This window comes from Cherax quadricarinatus, chromosome 34 (assembly GCF_038502225.1).
Source record: "Cherax quadricarinatus isolate ZL_2023a chromosome 34, ASM3850222v1, whole genome shotgun sequence".
Classification (NCBI taxonomy): Eukaryota; Metazoa; Arthropoda; class Malacostraca; order Decapoda; family Parastacidae; genus Cherax; species Cherax quadricarinatus.
Genome location: NC_091325.1, coordinates 26,789,674 through 26,813,830, shown reverse-complemented (window position 1 = coordinate 26,813,830; position 24,157 = coordinate 26,789,674). Strand labels below are relative to the sequence as shown.

The 24,157-nt window shown below is 41.6% G+C and overlaps 1 protein-coding gene across 1 annotated transcript in view; it reads left to right on the top strand.

Annotated features, from left to right (window-relative positions):
- LOC138853599 (uncharacterized) overlaps window positions 1–24,157 on the top strand; it is a 228,908-nt gene that overhangs the window by 174,207 nt on the left and 30,544 nt on the right. The window contains 1 exon segment of the mRNA XM_070091262.1: window positions 15,728–15,740. Within this exon segment, the coding sequence (XP_069947363.1) occupies window positions 15,728–15,740 (13 nt within the window).

Genomic DNA, 24,157 nt, shown 5'->3' with positions numbered 1-24,157 from the left:
ACTATTACACAGTCCATTTACGTTCACAGTCATACACCTAAGGCCTCTTTATAGTTTCCAACCCTTCCTCCTCTCTTCATTCATCCCAGGGCCTCCTGCCCCAGAGCCAGCACAAGGCCTCACACCATCAACCCCCCCCTTTTTTGCGATGCCTCTTATCGTGACTACTTCGACATTGCTCTTCCTTCCTCCCAGACCTCTGCGCCGGCGTCAGGACATCATCTGAGTCTGACGCCGCCGCTCTCTTCCTCGTGATGCCCTCTACATCCATGTTATCTTCTGAGGTTCCCTCACGATGTACCTCAACCTCCACCACGCCTCGTTCCACAGCACACGGCGACAACTCACTCTTACTAGTTGGCCCGTCAACCCTGCTATGGTTTTTATCCTTACATTCCTCTACAGGCAACGCCATGCCTCTCACCAGCTCAGCAACAACATCCTCTGCAGGTGGCATCAATGTCCTTAACACTTCCTGAAGCTCTTCCTCTAGAGCCTGCACCTCCTCCTGCACATGCACTTCTGTACTTTTCCCTTGTCTAGTAACAGATCCTTTTACATCACAGCTTACCTCACACATGCCAGTCTCCTCTTTGGAATCCTCCACCTCTTCACTCCAAAAGCGCCCAAGCCCTTGCTTTCACGAGGGGCTCTCAACAGCTATCACGCTGGTAACTGGTGCTTCGCCAGTTTGCACTGGTGCCCTCCTCAGCTTCACGCACTCTGCCGCCATATGGTCGTATGCCCCACATATTCTGCACGTACGTCTCTGTCCGGCATACGATACCATAACTTGCGTCCTGAAGTCCTCCAACACGACGTAAGACGGTATGGGATGTCTCAGAGTCATCTTCAGGGAAAAGGTACCCTCCGGACGGCCCATGTAAGCACCTGCCGTCCACTTGCTCTTTTGTGCCAGATGTACGGTTCCATATGTCTCAAAAACACTCCTGATGTCAGCCTCATCTGCCTCAAATGGGACATTACGTATCTTAACCCACGTAAAGTGGCGAGATACGTCGATCAAACGCACCTTCACAGCTGGAGTAGCGTCAAGACTCACGTCTTGGAATCTCGTCAGCAAAGACTCGTACACGGACATGGAATTCAGTTTGACGAAGATTCTGTAAGCCCCATTCAGGGCTACACCATACACCTCATCGTCCTGGATTCCATAGGTCTCCCTAATGATTGTTGGGAGTAAGACTTGCGCTGAAGAGGGTGAAATCGCCCCACGAAGCAGCTCAATACCAATAGTATTTACGCGCCTCCTCACACTCAGCGCCATGTTGATACAAGGTAGCTCGCCTGAAAACAGCAGAGGTGTGCAGAGCACAACCGCACTCTACCGTGGTCAGGCAGCGAATGACTCCAGTATTATTTCGCTCATAACTCGTGAACGTCTCATCCAATCAACTTGAGATTTTCTACACTTGTGTAAGGTACTCCAGGTAAAACTCCAGGTAACGAGGACCAAAATTGTGGGACAGTTGTTATGTTCAAGTTCCCTGTGATCAAAGCAGCTGAACCAATTCCTCAATGACATAGCTTCAAATTTACTAATGTCTGTTAGTAAGGCAGAATTTGATATACCTAAGAACATGGCCTCTTATACCGTAATGATCAAGTTTTGTGAAGTAGGATGCTGTGGTCTACTGTCAAAAGCTTTCCTTAGGTCGATAAAGAGTCCTAGTGGACATTCATTTTTTTCAAGTGTTGTGTAAAGCAGGTCTAGCAATTTTACATTTGCGTTGTTTGTGCTTTTGTTTTTCCTAAAGCCAAATTGGCAGGGATTCAGGATATTTTGCGTTGTTCCTCGAAGATTTGGGATAGCAACGGTAAGTTTGATATTGGTCTGCAGTTGTTTACATCTGTGGGGTCACCACTCTTGTGTATTGATGTTACCCTTGCTAACTTGAGTAACGTGGGGAAAGTGCTGGTTGCTAGTGATTTGGTAATGAAATACTGGAGTTTATCTGGAGTTTATCTGGAGAGAGTTCCGGGGGTCAACGCCCCCGCGGCCCGGTCTGTGACCAGGCCTCCTTAGGTCAGTGTCCCAGGATGCGACCCACACCAGTCGACTAACACCCAGGTACCCATTTTACTGATGGGGAACATAGACAACAGGTGGAAAGAAACACGTCCAATGTTTCTACTCTGGCTGGGAATCGAACCCAGGCCCTCACCGTGTGAAGCGAGAGCGTTAACCACCAGGCGAAAGAACATGAGCCGCTCTCTTGTACAATAATGGTGGGACTTGAGCTAGATTTCCTGATTTATTTTTAGGCGACTTAATTATCGTGGTGACTTCTGTGGGCTCGGTTGGTGCAAAATAGAAGTAAGATGGGAAATTCCTATCAAAGTGATCATTCGCTCGGGCGTTTTTACCTGGGATTTTACTGGCGAGATTTGATCCTATGGTTAAGAAAAAGTCATTTATCTTGTTAATTGCATCAACAAGCTGTAGTTGTGGTTCATTCAGTTTAGCTAGGACAATATGCCTAGTTTTTTTTTTCAGTTTGTGGGTGCCCAGAACCTGGGAGAGTGTCTTCCAGGTCTTGTTTCGGTGAATCTGCTAGAGTAGTACAATTGCTTAGCCTTTCTTATTAGTTTAGTGAGGACTGATGCATAATGTTTATTTGTTTATTAAGCCCTGTCTATATAGCTTTTCATATTGATGTTTCATATCAATGGATCTTAGTTTGCTGTTAGTTAGCCATGGGCAACCTAGTCGTTTATTCGTAATCTGTTTCGTTTTTATGGGACAATGTTTATTATATAGTCTAAGTAATTTGTTAAGAAATTTGTCTATCCAATCATCGATACCATTGGCAGTGGAAAATTCTGTAGGCCAGTCCACTGTACTTAGCTCTGTTGTGAAGTTAATTAGTGATGCCTCATCATGGAGTCTAAAGGAGAACTTCTTGAATCCCATTGGTTGTTTACAGATGCTTGCTAGGAGGAAGGTAGGGTAATGGTCAGTCTGTGATTATCCCTGATTTATTTAAGGGGAGCTGGTATATTTGTCCACATATGGTCAATTATGGATGCACTTGTTGCAGTTAGCAACAAGTGCAACAAGTTAGGTGGTGCTTGTTCATCTGGTTGTTTGTTATTGTTTTTAATTTATCGCTAAAATTTTGGATGCTTGTGTGTGGCATCCGGTATATGGCGCCGATTGTTGTAGGAATGTTAAGTTTTTTACAGTAAAATTAGCAAAACTGTATTCTCCATATTCATCACTTAAGCAAGTGTTGTTACAACATGATAGTTCATTAGAGTAATAGATGGCAATACCTCCCCCAACTTGGTATGGTCTGCAGTTGTGGATTGTTGTGTATCCTGGTAGTGAGAAGATATCTATTGCGTCCAACATAAGCCTGGTCTCAGTGAGAATAATACAGGAGAAGGTTGTCCTTAGGGACTCAAGGAGTGCCAGGAGGTCATCATAGTGACCCGGGACCTGATATTGCAACAAAACTGTAATATTTCTGGTATTACTTAGGACAGTGCTGGTTTGTGATGCTGTGTAACAGCATCAGTCAGCATTTAGGTTAAATAACAATTATTTATATTGTGTTGAGTTCCAATAATGATATTTGTAATAAGGAGATGATTGGACAAGTGTGTAGTTAATGAATGTTGGTCAGTGTAAAAACTAATAAACATAATGAACTAAAATATTAACCAAGTATAAATCTATTAGGACAGGTTTATAAGATAATTTAGCACCAGATTGTGACTTGTAATTGCACTTAAGTTAACATAAGCTGTTTGTAATAGACAGTTAAATACAATGTATATATATGAATTTTAGTAGTGATATAAAAATAAACTGGCGAACAGATATTAATAAATTGTAAAGGGTAATATCTGGCAACAACAGATATTAAAAAACTAAACTGTAGCAACAGATATTAAGAAAATTGTAAATAGTAAAATAGGGCAGTGATAAGTTCAAATACCAATATAAAAAGTAAATATATATACTTTTTTAAAGAAGCAAGAAAGTGATCTTGTAGTGATTAATAGCAATTATAACTATGAGGTAGAGCGGTGATGGGAAAATTAAGACAGTTATTAACTGCGTAATAAACAATTATAGTAATACGTATATACAAAAATAATAAACAAAAGTAATAAAAGTAGCATCAGAGTATTAGGATTTAGGGAACAAATTTCTGTGAGTATATGAGTTCTAGAGTAGTTGGTAACACTGGTGGTGGACGGTGGCTGGAAGATCTATCTGACTCTCACTCACTTAAACCAGCATCGATTACAATTTTTTTCAGTTCGTATTCCGTCGAGATAAAATACCTCTTTCCATTGGGCTCTTTCCTAACTACGATTTTACCTTTCCTCACAAAGCACTGATGGACGTTTTTGGTTATTGCGTAGTTTTCCTAGTCAATAGAGTAGGTTTTGTCTTGTTTTGGTAAGACACTCGTTAACGTGTACCTCAGATTTCATAGATATGGATGTTGGGAATTTCCCATCCTCCTTCTATCTTGCACCTACCGAGCCCACTGACGTCACCGCAATCATCAATTCACTTAAAAATAAGTCAGGGACTCTGTCACAAGTCCCACCATTATTGTACAAGGGAGCGGCTTATGTCCTTTCGCCTGCTATTTCATTACTTTTTAACAGATCACTAGAAACTAGCACTTTCCCGACACTACTCAAGACAGCAAGGGTTACACAAATACATAAAGGTGGTGACCCTACAGATGTAAATAACTGCAGGCCAATATCAAGCTTACCATTGATATCCAAAATCTTCGAGAAACTCGTGCACAAGAGATTATATTCGTTTATAACAGCACAAAGCATACTCAAGCTTCAGTAAAGAAAAAGCACAAACGATGCAATTGTAAAAATGCTAGACCTGCTTTACAAAGCATTGGAAAATAGGGAATATCCATTAGGACTCTTTATTGACCTAAGAAAAGCTTTTGATACAGTAGACCACGGCATCCTGCTCCACAAACTTGACCATTACGGTAAAAGAGGACACACACTTACATATTTCAAATCCTACCTTACTAACAGGTATCAATACGTCTCCGTTAAGGACACAACCTCATCAATACGGCTACTTGATACTGGAGTGCCACAGGGAAATGTCCTTGGTCCCCTGCTCTTCCTCTTATACTATATCAATGATCTTCCCAACGTATCACAACACTTGAAACCAATTCTCTTTGCAGACCACACTACTTATGCCATCTCCAACCCAAATCTTGCCTCACTCTACACCTTTGTTAACGAAGATCTACTAAAAATATCAGCCTGGATGACTGTCAATAAACTTACACTTAACACTAACAAAACCTTCTATATAATGTTTTGTAACAGCAGGTGTTGCACATCTGAACATAATGATTGGCAACATTCCTATTACTAAACATAATGAGGGCAAATTCCTGGGCCTACACCTTGACAGCAGCAATCTGAAATTCAACACCTATATCCAACACATAATAAAAAAATGGCTGGGATCCAAGATACTTTACTACGTACCACAATCAGCCCTATTCACATTATACTATTTACTCATCTATCCCTACTTTACCTATGCCATTTGTGCCTGGGGATCAACAGCAGCAATACAACTGAAGCCAATAATAACCCAACAAAAAGCCGCAGTAAGAATTATCAGTAAGAATTATCTTCCTGGCTGTTGTGATGTTTGTCTTGTTATGGTCTTTAAAAGGAAGGTCGGCTGACATAATTATTCCCAGGTCTTTTGCGTGTTCCTTTCGTTCTATTTGGTGACCCTCTTGAGTTTTGTATATAGTGTTCCTTTTGAGTTCTACATTCTTTCCATACCTAAGCAGCTGGAACTTATTACCAGTCAACGTCATGTTCTCCACTGCCCACTGGAAAACCCTGCTTATGTCTTCCTGTAATTTTTCAATGTCCTCTACCATAGTGACTTTCATGCTTATTTTAGTGTCATCTGCAAATGATGATACAAAAGTGTGACGAGTGTTTTTATCTATATCTACTATGAGGATGAGAAACAGCAGGGGTACCAGGACAGTGCCTTGGGATACTGATCCTTTGACCTCTTTGATGTTGGATCTTGCTCTATTTACTACTGCTTTTTGTGTTATGTGTGTTAGGAACCCGAAAATCCATCTGCCTACCTTTCCCGTAATGCCCATGGCTCTCATTTTGTGCGCTGATTATCACTCAGTGATCACATTTGTCAAACGCCTTTGCAAAATCTGTGTAAATCACATCTGCGTTTGGTCGTCTTCCAATGCCTCTGTAATTTTGTCATAATAGTTGTAAGCTGGTGTTGAATTTTAATACCACTGTTTTTTCCCTGCGTGATTGCCCATCAGTTTGCAATCTTTTATTTCATCACTAGGTATGTTTAGGTGAAAGTGGTCCTTGATAAGCTGTAGGATGGTTTCCATGTATGTCTCTTGGGTGACTGTAAGTGGGAGATGGTGGATATTAACTACAACAGCTTCAGATAGCTGTTGTTGGTCATTATGGTCTTGGAAGTTGTTGATGACATCGGCGAGTTGGAGATCCACTCGTGATCTTTCTTCTATGAGGTTGGTATTTAGTTTAGTGACTTACCCTCTAAGGAGGTTGATGGTGTGCTTAGTTTCAGTGTGGTTGTTACTTTGTTGGTCTATTGTGTGCATTTTGCTTTCTAGAGTTGTGATTCTATCAAGGAACTGAGCGTTGGCGGTTTTTAGTTGTTGTACTTCTTGGGTGAGTGTCGTTTGATGTTCTTAATTCCTGCATTTCTCGAGTTAATGTGGCTATTTTTTGTTCCTGTATCTTGATAAATTTCTCCATCTCCGGGTCTTGCATCTCCAGTTTGCTGAATCCAAGATAGGAGTTATCCCTTTGCTTGGGGTGGCAGCCGTGTTTGTTGACGTTTGGAGAGTGTTGTGAGGACAGCAGTGGGTGGTGAGGGTTGCGTCTTTCTTGCTGGAAGGAGAAGACGCTGTACTTGTATTATGTTCCCCACACTTGGTGGGAATTGTTAGTACAAGTATTGCAGGATCTCCATCCTTTTGCTGGGTTATTAGTGGTGTTAGGTGGTTTAATGTTGTTGATCACCATGCACAAATTCCATATGTGAGATAAGGGTAGAAGAGTGAATGATACAGTGCAAGGCGAGCTGATTGTGGAACATAGTACTGTATCTTTGATAGTATGCCTACTGTCTTAGAGATTTTCTTGGAAATTTGTTGTATATGTGACTGGAATTTGGGGCTATTGTCAAGGTGGATTCCTAGGAATTTTCCCTCTGTGAGTCTTGTGATGGGTGATCCGTTTAGCGTTATGTTAAGTGGAACATTTGCAGTTCTGGTTCCAAACTGAATGAAATAGGCTTCGTCAGTTTGGGACTTATCTGAAAGATAAATGTGTAGTTCACTGTCTCCACGACTTTGAATGCATTTAGCAAGTGCATCCAGACCATGTCTGCCAATTAATGAATCTCGACACTTGAAATATTAGAGGCAAACAGCACAGTTTTGATCAGATAAGATATATAAATTAACACCAGCAACGCCCTCTGAAGAAAATGGGGATTTTAAATTAAATGCATGATTTAGGATTTATTTCACCACCAAATGACACCAAATTTTTTCATATGAGAATGTTTTTCCGGGTTCGACCTAAATTTCTGCCACTTTTTCCTGACTATCATCTCATTCAGAAGACTTCACGAGGGAGTCACAAAGTCACGGTGACCCTAAATAATAAGTCACTGTTGCTTTTGGCCAAAAAAATCTTAAAAAATATTCACAAATTTATTCAAGAAATATTTCGCCCGCCTGGACAAGCAATAAAGCCCTGATGAGCAAATTGTTTCATTAATAAATGTCCTAATTCCACTTTTGTGTCTTATATAGTTGGTGATCGGTGAGTTGCAATGTTAGATTAATATGTTTATTATGCACCCCATACCCATCCTGTGGGCGGTAGTCACCCCATACCCATCCTGTGGGCGGTAGTCACCCCATACCCATCCTGTGGGCGGTAGTCACCCCATACCCATCCTGTGGGCGGTAGTCACCCCATACCCATCCTGTGGGCGGTAGTCACCCCATACCCATCCTGTGGGCGGTAGTCACCCCATACCCATCCTGTGGGCGGTAGTCACCCCATACCCATCCTGTGGGCGGTAGTCACCCCATACCCATCCTGTGGGCGGTAGTCACCCCATACCCATCCTGTGGGCGGTAGTCACCCCATACCCATCCTGTGGGCGGTAGTCACCCCATACCCATCCTGTGGGCGGTAGTCACCCCATACCCATCCTGTGGGCGGTAGTCACCCCATACCCATCCTGTGGGCGGTAGGCACCACATACCCATCCTGTGGGTGGTAGGCACCACATACCCATCCTGTGGGCGGTAGTCACCCCATACCCATCCTGTGGGCGGTAGGCACCACATACCCATCCTGTGGGTGGTAGGCACCACATACCCATCCTGTGGGCGGTAGTCACCCCATACCCATCCTGTGGGCGGTAGTCACCCCATACCCATCCTGTGGGCGGTAGTCACCCCATACCCATCCTGTGGGCGGTAGTCACCCCATACCCATCCTGTGGGCGGTAGTCACCCCATACCCATCCTGTGGGCGGTAGTCACCCCATACCCATCCTGTGGGCGGTAGGCACCACATACCCATCCTGTGGGTGGTAGGCACCACATACCCATCCTGTGGGCGGTAGTCACCCCATACCCATCCTGTGGGCGGTAGGCACCACATACCCATCCTGTGGGTGGTAGGCACCACATACCCATCCTGTGGGCGGTAGTCACCCCATACCCATCCTGTGGGCGGTAGGCACCACATACCCATCCTGTGGGTGGTAGTCACCCCATACCCATCCTGTGGGCGGTAGTCACCCCATACCCATCCTGTGGGCGGTAGTCACCCCATACCCATCCTGTGGGCGGTAGTCACCCCATACCCATCCTGTGGGCGGTAGTCACCCCATACCCATCTTGTGGGCGGTAGTCACCCCATACCCATCCTGTGGGCGGTAGTCACCCCATACCCATCCTGTGGGCGGTGGTCAAAAGGTTACAGAGGTACATAATGGGTCCAGGGACTGGACCCCAAAGTTATGATAGCTGAACTAGTTACAAAGGTAATGAACTCCAGGTAGATCTGGTCACAATCATGGCAAGTTACAGAGGTAATGAATCAGCCTCACTCCTATACATGGTTACAGTCATGAGCAAATTACAAAGTAATGAACCACTGACACGTCAACACCTGGTCACAATTGTAATGAGTTATAAATACAAATATTAAGTGGGTCATACACCCACACTAGCGCGCGCGCACACACACACACACACACACACACACACACACACACACACACACACACACACACACACACACACACACACACACACACACACACACCATACACACGCACACACACACACACACACACACACACACACACACACACACACACACACACACACACACACACACACACACACACACACACACACACACACACACACACACACACACACACGTGGTAATGCTTTATTTACAGCTAGCAAAGTCAGGGTATTTCTCCAGAATGGTCTGCAATATATCACTATGGATAAAATACTTTGCCATTTCTTGAATATTTCTGAGTGAGTTGCTTCTAAATTCATTAATTTGATCACACTCCAGTACATAATGACGCAAGGTGTGACAATAGTCCATCTGGCAAAGTTTACATTTCGTTTGGTCTACATCTGGTGGTGGTGATTTAACCTGCCAAAGATACTTGTAACCCAGCCGGAGCCGGGCGGTAGTGACATCCAAGAGTCTGCTTATTTTGTTGGATGCACCATAGACATGTGGCTCCTCCTGCATGATGGAATGATGATAGATGGACTGACTGGTGTCAATCTCCCTGAGTCTTAATTAAGTCGATGAAGTTCATTTGAAGTTTTTTTTCGCATTATTGTTCTCAAACTGCTACCTGACAACCCAAGATTATTCTATCAAGCATCTGAAGACCAATGTGAGATGGAATCCACAGCATGTGCACTCTGAGTCCACTGTCCACAATCCTACCATGCGTGTTTCTGGCTTCTTAACCAAGCATGCCACAATTTTTACTTACTGAGTTTAAAGCATTTATGGATGACAGAGAATCAGTTACAAGTAAAGTGTCAGCCTTAGATACATGGACGCATCTGAGTGCAAGGAGTATGGCAAACAGTTCTGTTTGAAGGGTAAAGACCCATTTATTGATACGTTCTCCAATTTCTTTATGAGAGCCATCACTCTGTATAACAACAGCAGCACTACCAGCTGCACAAGTGGACTGGTGAACGGAACCATTAACGTAAATAATTTGTGAGAGAGTGTCCTGTGTGACTAACTTATCAATACAGCTTAAGGCATTCTGTTTGGCTCCAAGACGAAGCTTTGGCTGTGATTTAAGAAGTATTTTGGGGGGAAATGGAGGAATGGTAGTTTAGAACGGGGTAATATCCCATGGAGCGGGGAAGTGCCGCTGTTGCCTTACTTAAGAACATAAGAAAGAAGGAACACTGCAGCAGGCCTACTGCCCCATGCGAGGCAGGTCCATATCAACCCCCGGCTTAGACCAATGGCCCACCCAGTCAGGTCACCTCCACTTAAGAAAGGAGCACGGCATCTGAACCAGTAGCACCAGTTAGTCAGGTCCAACTCACACCCACCCACACCTACTCATGTATTTATTTAACCTATTTTTAAAACTACACAACGTCTTAGTTTCTACAACGGCACTCGGAGCTTGTTCCAATCATCCACAACTCTATTACCAAACCAGTGCTTTCCTATATCCTTCCTGAATCTGAATTTTTCCAGCTTAAAACCATTGTTGCGAGTCCTGTCTAGGCTAGATATTTTTAGGTGAATGTATTCAGATATTTAGGAGTGGACGTGTCAGTAAATGGGTCTATGAAGGATGAGGTGAATCATAGAATTCATGAGGGGAAAATGGTAAGTGGTGCACTTAGGAGTCTGTGGAGACAAAGAACTTTGTCTCCACAGACTCCTAAGTGCAAATTATATGAGAGTATAGTTGTACCAACACTCTTGTATGGGTGTGAAGCATGAGGGATAAATGTTGCAACGAGGAGAAGGCTGGAGGCAGTGGAGATGTCATGTCTGAGGGCAATGTGTGGTGTGAATATAATGCAGAGAATTCGTAGTTTAGAAATTAGGAGGTGTGGGATTACCAAAACTATTATCCAGAGAGCTGAGGAGGGGTTGTTGAGGCGGTTCAGACATGTAGAGAGAATGGAACAAAATAGAATGACTTCGAGAGTGTATAAATCTGTAGTGGAGGGAAGGCGGGGTAGGGGTCGGCCTAGGAGGCTTTGTGAGCGAGGGGCTTGGACTTGCAACAAGCGTGCGTGAGCGTATTTGATAGGAGTGAATGGAGACAAATGGTTTTTAATATTTGACGTGCTGTTGGAGTGTGAGCAAAGTAACATTTATGAAGGGATTCAGGGAAACTGGCAGGCCAGACTTGAGTCCTGGAGATGGGAAGTCCAGTGTCTACATTCTGAAGGAAGGGTGTTAATGTTGCAGTTTTATAACTGTAGTGTAAAGTATCCCTCTGGCAAGACAGTGATGGAGTGAATGATGATGAAAGTTTTTCTTTTTTGGGGCACCCTGCCTTGGTGGGAATCGGCCGATGTGTTAATAAAAAATAAAAAATATTTACATCCCCTATATTCATTCCTGTTTTCCATTTATACACCTCAGTCACATCCCCCCTGATTCTACGCCTTTGTAGAAAGTGCAGATTCAGGGCCCTTAGTCTATCCTCATAGGGAAGATTTCTGATTCATGGGATCAACTTTGTCATCCTCCTTTGTACGTTTTCCAGAGCATTTATATCCATTCTGTAATACGGTGACCAGAACTGTGCAACATAATCTAAATGAGGCCTAACCAAAGATATATAGAGTTGAAGAACAACCTGAAGATTTCTCTTATTTATGCTTCTTGACATGAAGCCAAGGATTCTGTTAGCTTTATTGCGAACACTAATGCACTGTTGTCTGGGTTTTAGATTACTGTTAACAAGAACTCCTAAATCCTTTTCGCAATCAGTAGTATTAAGATCTATATTATTTAGTTTATATGTCGCATGGTTATTTAACTGTACAACATTTAGAACTTTGCATTTGTCTATATTAACCTGCATCTGCCACTTCTCCGACCATTGCATCAGTCTATTCAAATCATCCTGGAGTGCTCTAATGTCCTCATTATAATGAATTGGACGGCCTATTTTGGTGTCATCAGCAATTTGTTTATATCATTATTTCCCCATCTATGTCGTTTATATAAATTGTGAACAACAAGGGGCCCAACACTAACCGCTTGTGACGTGCCCCCATTCTGATTTCTCCCCATTTATGCAAACTCTCTGCTGCCTATTTGTCAACCATCCCTCTACCCTGGAAAAAGTTTCTCCTCCTATTCTGTGTGCCTTAAGTTTCCTCAATAGCTTCTGATGTGGAACTCTATCGAAAGCCATATACACAATATCATATTCAGTACCATGATCTACCTCCTCAAACACCTTAGTGAAAAAAGTTTGTAAATTCGTAAGACAGGAACGCCCCTTTGTAAAACCGTGTTGAGAATCATTGATCAATTTATGCATTTCCAGATGGCTACGAATTGCCTCGGCAATTATTGATTCCATAAATTTTCCCACTATGGAGGTAAGGCTCAGTGGTTTATAGTTCGAAGCCAAGGACCTGTCACCTGCCTGGTAAATAGGTATTACGTTTGCCATTTTCCACTTATCTGGCACTATGCCAGTTTGTAGTGATATGTTAAAAAGATTAGCCAAAGGTATGCTAAGTTCCTCTGTACATTTCTGTAAAACTCTTGCAAACAGTTCATCAGGACCTGGGGATTTGTTAGGTTTTAATTTCTCTATTTGTCTGAGGACCATGTCACTAGTTACCCCAATCGTGCATAGATTATTATCATCCTGTTCTACATAATTTATTATTTCTGGAATTTCGCTAGTATCTTCCTGGGTAAAAACTGAGAGGAAGTAAGTATTGAAAATTTCACACATATTCTTATCACTGTCAGTGATCTGACCTGAGTTGCTCTTAAATGGGCCTATCTTGTCCCTATGTATACCTGCAAGAACTCTTTTGGGTTAGTCTTCGAGTCCCTTGCGACCTTAGCCATTTGGGATCGTTTTTATTAGATCCAATTTCCCTACTCGGAACAAAAGTTGTCTGGGCAGCTAGAAGTATGCTCTGAAAAACGTCATATTGGCAACCAACACCACTAACTTGACCCACAGTCAGGTCATCCCAATTCAGCCCACCCAGGTAATTTTTCAGTCCCATGAAATCGGCCAGGTGGAAGTCTGGGACAGAGATTTGATTGCAGATATCTGGGTAATTCCATGATATAATGAAACTAAGTGATTTGTGATCACTTTCCCCAAGCTCATCATTAACCTCAAGATTATTAATTAGTGATTCTTTGTTGGCAAGAACCAAGTCAAGCAAGTTGTTTCCTCTAGTTGGTTCTGTCACAAACTGTTTTAAAAAGCAATCCTGAACCGTATCAAGAAAGTCACTAGACTCAAGATTTCCTGTCACATTGTTCTAATCAATTTATTTAAAGTTAAAATCTCCCATTACAAGAATATTTTCATATCTAGGTGCCTTATGAATTTCGTCCCATAGCAGCTTACTGCACTCTCTATCATGGTTTGGGGGCCTATAAATCACACCCAAAATTAAATTTTCACGCTCTCTAGAAACTGTAGCCTAACAGATTATGTGTTCGATGTTTCTAATCTAATATCTTGTCTAACACAACAGTTTAAATTTTCTCTGACATCCATCACCACTCCACTACCCTTCCTGTTGACCCGGAAGGGTGGTGGAGTGGCGATGTATGTTCATGCGGAGGTCGGTTCCAGTTTTCTCGATCCATCTGAAAGGATGTTCACCAGTGTTGAGGAAAGTTTGGAGGGCTCCTGTGCAGGGGTTTGAATGGGCTAGCTTAGGCATACTGACCCCAGTGAGGATATTTCTTTCAGTAACACGATCTCTGATGCTTGGAATATCAAATTCTTTCCGCATATTTAAAATTTTGGCAGTATGAGGGCACCCTAGGATGATCCTCATTGCTTCGTTCTGCAATTTTTCCAGCCCTCCAAGCTTCCAGTCAGACACGAGAGCAAGTAGTGGAACAGCATAATTAACGTTAGTGTGTCTAGCATTGTGAGCACAGGTATAAATGAAAGTTGTAGTTTCTGACCGTAATTTAAATCCCCCGATAAAGAAATAACCACGAGAACAAAAGCAAAGACAAGCACCAAGTTTAGTTTTTTGAGTACCTGAATATTCTCAGAACCAATCTTTACAATATGTACAGTCTAGTAGAGCAACAATATAGGAAAATACAATGTAAATCAGATTAATAATGAGATGGCAAAGCGAGTTCATTCACTGCTGTTGGCTTATAACTTATACAAGAAAGACTGATATGTGTTCTCAGGCTGCTAACGAGAAAATTGTCTTCAGCCAGGGGTGTAAGTATAACAATAACTGAGCTGGAGTTACCCCTCGCTCAGTTAATCGATGTATAAATCTGGTAGCTAATTACATAGTGACTGAGTGCCGCTATAACTGCCATCGTGGCTGGTACAGAAGGAATGTAAGAAGTGCTTGCTTGATGAACGCCGAATAAGCTATAAAATACTTGGTGTTGGCCACATCTAGCATTGGCTAAGTTGGTTTAAATCCTGTATGTAACCTATTCAGTCCCATTCAGGAATATTTTAATATCTAAAATATGGATTAAACTTGACTTTCAGCATAAATACACTGAGAGACATACATCTCAGTCAGTCAGAACCTACATACACCTCCGGAAGTATGTAGTTGCTGACTGAACACAAGGCGAGAGATCCACACAGAATTGTCAGGAGAAACAGAAATTAAACAAATTATAAGCAGAGTTTCTGCCTCTTGGCATATTTGTTTGTTTCACGAAGGATTAATGGGGAAATTATTTTTTAACATAAAATACGAGAGTTCGTAGATTTAACCTTGTATGAAACTAAGAACTGTCAACTAACAACCTAATTAGCTAATTAGCTAATTAGCTAACTGTATCACAAGTCGTGTGGAATTCCTACCCTAAAGATAGGTTTCCATTCTTTCTCTATAAACCCGAGATGAATGGTATTATCATGAATAAGTGAGATAGAGTTAGTGGAATAAAGTGAATTAGTGAGACAGAGTGAGTTAGTGAGAAAGAGTTAGTGGGATAGAGTTAATGGAATAAAGTTAGTTAGTGGGAATAAAGTTAGTGGGAATAAAGTTAGTGGAATAAAGTTAGTGGGATAGAGTGAGTTGGTGAGAAAGAGTTAGTGGGATAGTGTGAGTTAGTGGGACAGAGTTAGTGGAATAAAGTGAGTTAGTGGGATAGAGTTAGTTAGTGAGAAATAGTTAGTGGGATAGAGTTAGTGGAATAAGCTAGTGGGAAAAAAGTTAGTGGAATAAAGTTAGTGAGATAGAGTGAGTTAGTGAGAAAGAGTGAGTTAGTGGGATAGTGTGAGTTAGTGGGACAGAGTTAGTGGAATAAAGTGAGTTAGTGGGATAGAGTTAGTTAGTGGGATAGAGTAAGTTAATGGGACGGAGTGAATTAGTGAGATAGAGTAAGTTAGTTAAATAGAGTGAGTTAGTGAGATAGAGTAAGTTAGTTAAATAGAGTGAGTTAGTGAGATAGAGTAAGTTAGTGAGATAGAGTAAGTTAGTGAGATAGAGTGAGTTAGTGGGATAGAGTAAGTTAGTGGGATAAAGTGAATTAGTGAGATAGAGTAAGTTAGTGAGACAGAACAAGAGTAGAAGAAGCCCAAACTGTTGATGTAAGTTATCGTGTCTGAGACACACTCATCATTATCACTGTTGATGTAAGTTATCGTGTGTGAGACACAAACACTCATCATTATCACTGTTCATGTAAGTTATCGCGTCTGAGACACACTCATCATTATCACTGTTGATGTAAGTTATCGTGTGTGAGACACAAACACTCAACATTATCACTGTTGATGTAAGTTATCGCGTCTGAGACACACTCATCATTATCACTGTTGATGTAAGTTATCGTGTGTGAGACACAAACACTCAACATTATCACTGTTGATGTAAGTTATTGTGTGTGAGACACAAACACTCAACATTATCACTGTTGATGTAAGTTATTGTGTGTGAGACACAAACACTCAACATTATCACTGTTGATGTAAGTTATCGTGTGTGAGACACAAACACTCAACATTATCACTGTTGATGTAAGTTATTGTGTGTGAGACACAAACACTCAACATTATCACTGTTGATGTAAGTTATCGTGTGTGAGACACAAATACTCATATCGTAGGGGTTCTTAAATGGAGATATCGAGGGTTGAAGGTAGACACACTTGTTGGATGGTAACGATATATTGTCAGACTGTGATGATGGGAGATGGAGCCCAGCCTCTGCCTTGTCCTAGCCTATGTCAAACGCCGACTTATCCGAGGTAGCTAGCTCACACTCAAGCTGCATCTCGTGACGTCATACAGTCACAGGCCTAAGGGGTCTTCTACATATACACATGGATGATACTATAATGCTCAGCTAATCTATACAACACATGTAAGGGGATTCAGCAACTATGCTGACAGCTCGGTCATGTTACGTATGTCGTCTCGACATACACTACTATCTATAGGCTGAACAGGCAGGTGGTTCTGGGCTGATTCTATTCAATAACAAATTCATATATAACTTAGAACTAATGGATGGTATCATAATGGATGTTAACAAAATGAGTTTTACTTAATGGGTGTTAACGTAATCACTTTTAACGTAATGAGTTTTAACGTAATGCATTTCAAACTATAAGAACAAATCATTGTACAATATGGGATGGAATTGATCGATCGATCTGTATTCATGCACTCTATGGATTCTGAGGAAGAATAAATATATATATACAAGGTTCAATTAGCAGTAAAGGCATCTGGTGCGCACTCAGATCATTACTGTCAAATTCTCAGAATACGGAGGGAACGTGAATACGAAAAAAAAAAATTCTGAAAGCTAATCAGTTAATAACAAACAGTTGACAATTTACTTCATCTCGGACATCTAGTTATACAGACTATGTACATTTAAACCCAATTCTGCGAGGGTGAGGTTTACATATGCAGAATGGTTATCATCTCTGGGAGGATCGAATTCCTCTGCAATGGCTAACACATGCCTTGACTGAGGGAGACTTGAACGAATATCTACAAAAGATACTTGTGGGTTTCTCATTACTTGTCGAGTACGCAAGGAGTAACGACATTCAGGTTGATTATCTGGCTGAGTATCTGAGGTAGAGGGTACAGAGTCAAGAGGATTTTCAGCATCTGTCACATTAGTCTGGGTAGCAATATCATCAACATCACATACTAATTTCATATGATCTAAATGCGATTCTTTGTACTTACCAGTACTAATTTCTCTAACCTTATACTTATTACCAGAGATATGTTCTACAACTCGATAAGGTCTGACAAACTTTTGATCGAGCTTAGGCATTGCGGATGTTTTGTTGAAATTTGTCAGCATTACTCTCGAACCTACTTTGACTTTTGATGGCTTAGCACGGCTATTAGTTACTCTAGTAAATTCTGCTGTTGATTTGTGAAGTGTTTCACAGATTCTTCTAAAAACACTTTGAGCCATGCTGGTACGAGTTGCTACGAAATCATCAGGGTTGTAATTAGGTTTTGGAGTGGAATATAACAACTCATAGGGTAAACGCTTGTCTACACCATACAATGCATGATGTGGAGTATCACCTATGGAAGCATTGTAAGCAGAATATATGGCACATTGAACATCTGGTATGACTTCATCCCAAGTTTCACTATTGGGGTTGATAGTGGCTCTCAGGACATCAAGTACTTTCTTATTGGTTTGTTCGGCTAACCCATTGCTGGCAGGATGATGAGGAACAACGGTGGATTTAGAGATCTTGTACAAAGTACACAAATTTTCAAGAATCTCATTACAGAATTCACCTCCATTATCTGTTACTAAGGACTTAGGGGTGGTATGCCTGCAGATAATGCGTTCTTTAAACGCTTTAGCTACTGTCTCTGCAGTCTTATCTGCGATAGGAACTAACTCACAATATCTGGTGAAATGGTCTATCATAACACACAGATGTTTGTTGCCTTGGAGGGAACATTTAAAATTGGTTAACAAGTCAAGGGCAACTCTTTCCCACGGTTCGCTAGTGGTTGGGTACACTTGGATTGGATTAGGACCATTGACATTTCCTTTATGTTGCATACAAACACTACATTTCTTAACATACTCGGAAATGTCAGTTGCCATACGTGGCCAAAAGTATTTCATTCTGGCTTGTTTCACAGAACGATCCATACCAGGGTGTGCAACACCTGGTGCATCATGAACTAGCTGTAGAGCTACGTTCACTAGTGACTGAGGAATTACTAACTGGTAAACTCTTCTACTTGGAGTACCCAACTCGGCTGTTCGATACAGTAATTCCTGGCTCATTACAAAGTCACTAATGGGTGCTGGTGGCTTCACAGTAAGACTAAGATCTTCCTGGGGCAGGACTCGAATCACCAGAACACAAGGGATCGGTTCTTTCTTACTGGAGTAATGAACAAACTCGGTGGAGTGGATGGCTCGCCCCGGTTGAAAAAATTAACGCTATAACACGCAATATGAGCAAGGGAGAACGAATCTACTATCTCAAACTGCAAGCACAGGAGAAAATAAATGAACACGGTCAACAATGCTGATATTCAATCTGAGTCGCACACAGTGACACGAGGTATCAGCTATAAAGAAACTTCACTTACAAACGTTAACAACATGTGAAAGTTACTCGAGAAATAACTTCTTACAATGCACTGATTACTGTCAACTAGGATGGGATCACCATCTGGAACATTAGGAACAACAACAGACACTCTAGTGAGAGCACTAGCTGTAACAGAGACGTCTTTCTGCAGACAGCATGTCACATCAACAAGAGATGGCATTACTAGTTTCAAGTAATTGTTTTCTGACAAGGCATCCCCTGTGGAGAAACTACTACTCGAACTAGCAGACATTGCAGGGATAGGCTGTGCACTCAAAGCAGTCTGAGTGTCCCCGGACACTTGAGGCAATGGAGCACTATCTTGCAAGTCTGAAGGTGTAGGTGGAACACAGATGGGAGTGACAGAGTTACTAGTGCCTGACCGCTCGGCTACGTTAATAAGTAATGAACGAATCTATAGGAACTTAATCTGAACTTCACATTTCGCAGAACTTTAACAAATCTCAGATACAATCTGTGAGAACAAACTCATTGCTCAAGGGCTAGGTATTGTCTTTCAGTCAGTAAGGAAATGTTGGTACTGTGGACTGATTCATATTGACTTTGACTGGCATGATACACTAAGTGAAAGTTCAAAAGTGACTGGGACATGTTCTCAGGGAACTACTGAAGGACATAAAGGCAAGAAAAATAGAGAGAATGACACAATAAGCTTAAATGGGAAGAAAATGCTTAACTATTCTGCATAAGTAATTAAAAATTGACAGGTCACACTGTAAGCAAAGAAACTCATACAAGAAAAATGCGCAATTGAATGAAAAACACTTTGAAAATCAAGAGAACTTGTACTTTACTCAAATCTGATTTGCTCAACTTTTACTTTAAATTGAATGAATGGCACAATGAGTTGTCTTTACTTTCAATGCAACAGGGAAACACACAATAAAATGATGAAATGGACTCAATAAAGCTTGTGCAAAAATAAAACAAACTGGGACACAATTCACTGAAATAAAATAAAATGGCACAGATAGAATAAAATATTATGCACAGAACAGAGCATATGAAACTGCACTGATATAAACTGTAGCAGTATTGTAAATAACAAATGCTAATCAAAAAGTACTGCACAACACTGCATAAAATTTCTGCAAGAAAAACTTTAATGGCAACACAATATTTGCACAAGAATTATTGCAAAATGAGTCAATGTGCAATAATAAAATTATTACACACACAAGAAAAGAAATATATCAAGGAATGAACTGAGAACATAAGAACGAAGGAACACTGCAGAAGGCCTACTGGCCCATGCGAGGCAGGTCCGAGTCTCCTACCGGCTTAACCCAATGCACCCAACCTAGTCAGGTCAGGTCACATTGACTTAAGGGAGGAACACGGCAACCGACCTGGTAGCACAAGCTATCAGGTCTAACTCACACCCACCCACATCTACTCATGTATTTATCCAACCTATTTTTAAAGCTACACAACGTTCTGGCCTCTATAACGGTACTTGGGAGTTTGTTCCACTCATCCACAACTCTATTACCAAACCAGTACTTTCCTATATCCTTCCTGAATCTGAATTTTTCTAACTTAAAACCATTGCTGCGAGTCCTGTCTAGGCTAGATATTTTCAGCACACTATTTACATCCCCTTTATTTATTCCTGTCTTCCATTTATACACCTCAATCACTTTGACTCTTAACTGCACTCAAGCAACACTTAACAAGCAAAAGAACAATTTTCTCTAAAAGAATAACTTAAAAATTGCACTAGGAGTGAATTTGTTCAATGAAACATGAAAAATAATAGGTGCTAAAACACAGAACAAAAAGGTTTGAACACTTACAGTGATGCAGAACACAACACATCAACATAAACACAATACTAGAATTTTCTTGCAATGAAACTTGATGTGTGAAAAATTTGATAAGACAATAATTATCTTGCACAAAACAATGGCACTATTGTCTCTGGAAATAAGACAAATTAGACACTGGCTAAATGAAAGAATATGAACACAAGAATGTTCAACACACAGGGAACAAAACAAGAATACACAAATGCTGGGATGAAAAAATTATATATAACTGAGACAACACTGGGTTGTGATACAGAACACAACTAAATAAATTACTGAATTAATTCACTGGATCACTGAGAGCACTAGGTGATTCTGAAGTGTAAACACAAGTTCTATACTGCTCATATGTTGCACACACAACAAAGGAAAAACACTAAGTACTTACTTCAAGTGTATAAAAAGACACACAACACAACAGACATAAGATAATGCACGAAAATTAACACTGAATTAAGGAGATAAAAAGATTATTGCAAACAAACACTGAGTCTGATCGAGAGTCACTGAATGTCACTAAGAGAAAAAAAAATCACTGGAAACACAAAAGAAATGTCTCAACACTCGCAAATGTCTCTATGAAAAATATTATCGCTGTAACGACTTGGTGAAGAATAAGGTTGATGGTAGTGGAGTGTAGAGGAGACTGGTTGCTGACTCACTGCTCCTCAGCACACTTGATCGTAGAATTGCACTTAAATCGACGATAGACACACACAGGAGGCTTTCACTCTCTAGCTCTTGACCCCCTATGTGGTCCTTGAAATATGGTGCTATAACCCCTAGTAGTGTACCAAAACACTGGTAGAGGTTGGGTGAGTGGGATAATGGCTTGGTGAGTTCTTAACCGGGCTAAGACCGGGGGTGGTGAGACACACGTGGTGAGTGGGCCTATGGGTTGAACGGCGTAAGCCTCACTGAGGACAACCACACTGCCGCGAAGATAATTCTAAGCCGGCTGGCTTAAAATACACCCACGAAATACCACAACACCACAAGGATGAAAAAGAGCACTCAGAATGGCTTGGAGCTTGAATCACAAGCGATGAAGACTGTACTCACGTGGCTTGCTTGAGTACTGGGGTAAGACCTGGCTTATCTTAACCCTTCACACAGAATAGCTTGAGAACTTCTCACGATGAGCACAGCAGAGGTGGAAGCTGGCTTGGCAGGCAAAAGAACTGAATGGAGTAGGCTAGGCTGGACTGGACTCAGTTGTTCTGACTCCCCCACCACAGACTGGAAGCTGGCTTATTTTGCAAACTCGGGTCAACCCTATCGAGGGTTGAAGGTAGACACACTTGTTGGATGGTAACGATATATTGTCAGACTGTGATGATGGGAGATGGAGCCCAGCCTCTGCCTTGTCCTAGCCTATGTCAAACGCTGACTGAGACCGAGGTAGCTAGCTCACACTCAAGCTGCATCTCGTGACGTCATACAGTCACAGGCCTAAGGGGTCTTCTATATAAACACATGGATGATACTATAATGCTCAGCTAATCTATACAACACATGTAAGGGGATTCAGCAACTATGCTGACACTCATCATTATCACTGTTGATGTAAGTTATCCCGTCTGAGACACAAACACTCATCATTATCACTGTTGATGTAAGTTATCGTGTGTGAGACACAAACACTCAACATTATCACTGTTGATGTAAGTTATCGTGTCTGAGACACAAACACTCAACATTATCACTGTTGATGTAAGTTATCGTGTCTGAGACACAAACACTCATCATTATCACTGTTGATGTAAGTTATCGTGTCTGAGACACAAACACTCAACAATATCACTGTTGATGTAAGTTATCGCGTCTGAGACACACTCAACATTATCACTGTTGATGTAAGTTATCGTGTCTGAGACACAAACACTCATCATTATCACTGTTGATGTAAGTTATCGTGTCTGAGACACAAACACTCATCATTATCACTGTTGATGTAAGTTATCGTGTCTGAGACACAAACACTCAACATTATCACTGTTGATGTAAGTTATCGTGTCTGAGACACAAACACTCAACATTATCACTGTTGATCAACTCATCTATCAAAGCTCACTTTTATGACAACATTTCTTGACTCTCGCGATAAACTGCCATGAACTTAAAAAGTTCTAGGTATCAGTACCAAGTGGGCGAAATGTTTCCTAAATAAAATGTTCTATTGTTTAATACATGTCTGACTAGAACCTGCCCTTTCAGTCTTAAGTCTGAACCAATTTTGTTAAGATCAAAACTGAGCAAAGACACACGTGAAGGACTTACGATATAGTATTAAAGAAACATTTTACCTACTAAGGCCTTTATCAGTCCTATAAAGTTTATCAGAACATAACTTAATTTGTGTAGAGGTCATGTGAAGCAGAGAGAGAGAGAGAGAGAGAGAGAGAGAGAGAGAGAGAGAGAGAGAGAGAGAGAGAGAGAGAGAGAGAGAGAGAGAGAGAGAGAGAGAGAGAGAGAGAGAGAGAGAGAGAGTTAGAGAGAGGGTGAGAGAGAGAGAGAGAGAAAGTGGAGAGAGGGAGAGAAGGAGAGACAGAGGGGGAAAGAGAGGGAGATGGGAAAGATATAATTGGCCAGCACTTTGCTCTGAGCTCGCCACCACTGATTGGAATGCTCTTCTTCAAGGGGATGTTGACAACCAAGTGAAATCCTTCACTGGACACATCCTTAATCTACAAGAACAACACATTCCTCACCGGCAATATGTGACGAAGCCTACAGATCAGCCTTGGTTTGCTAAGTACAAGGCATGGCAAAGGTATAAGAGGCATCCTACCACATATAACAGGAAATTGCACAGGCATGTGGGTGACGTTCAAAAGTGGACCATTGCTAAATGGGAGGTGGACACAAAAAGAAAGCTAGCAACAGGTAGAGTAGGCTCCAAAACCTGGTGGTCCCTGGTCAAGGACAGACAAGGTTATCTGCCTGATGAACTCATTCCACCTCTAAATCAGCAGGATGGGACCACCTCTACTAGTAGTCAAGAGAAAGCGGACCTCTTTGCCAAACACTTTGCTACCAAAATGCAAGTTACTGATTCAGCAAGGTACCCTCCTTGGTGTCAAAACTGTCAGTGGTGACAATAAGGCAGGAGGAGGTGCATTTCCTTCTTCAATCGCTTGACAAAGAAAAGGCTGTGGGCCCAAACAAGTTGAGCCCAAGATTGCTGAGAAGATATGCAGACCAGCTAGCAGCACCTCTAACTCGCATCTTTCAGCAGTGCCTAGTACAGAGTAAATGGCCTTCTCTGTGGAAAGAGGCAAATGTAGTCCCTGTTCACAAAAAGAAGAGCAGAGCAGAAATCAGCAACTACAGACCAGTGTCACTCCTGTCAGTCACTGGAAAGATCCTTGAGACAATAATCTCAAAAC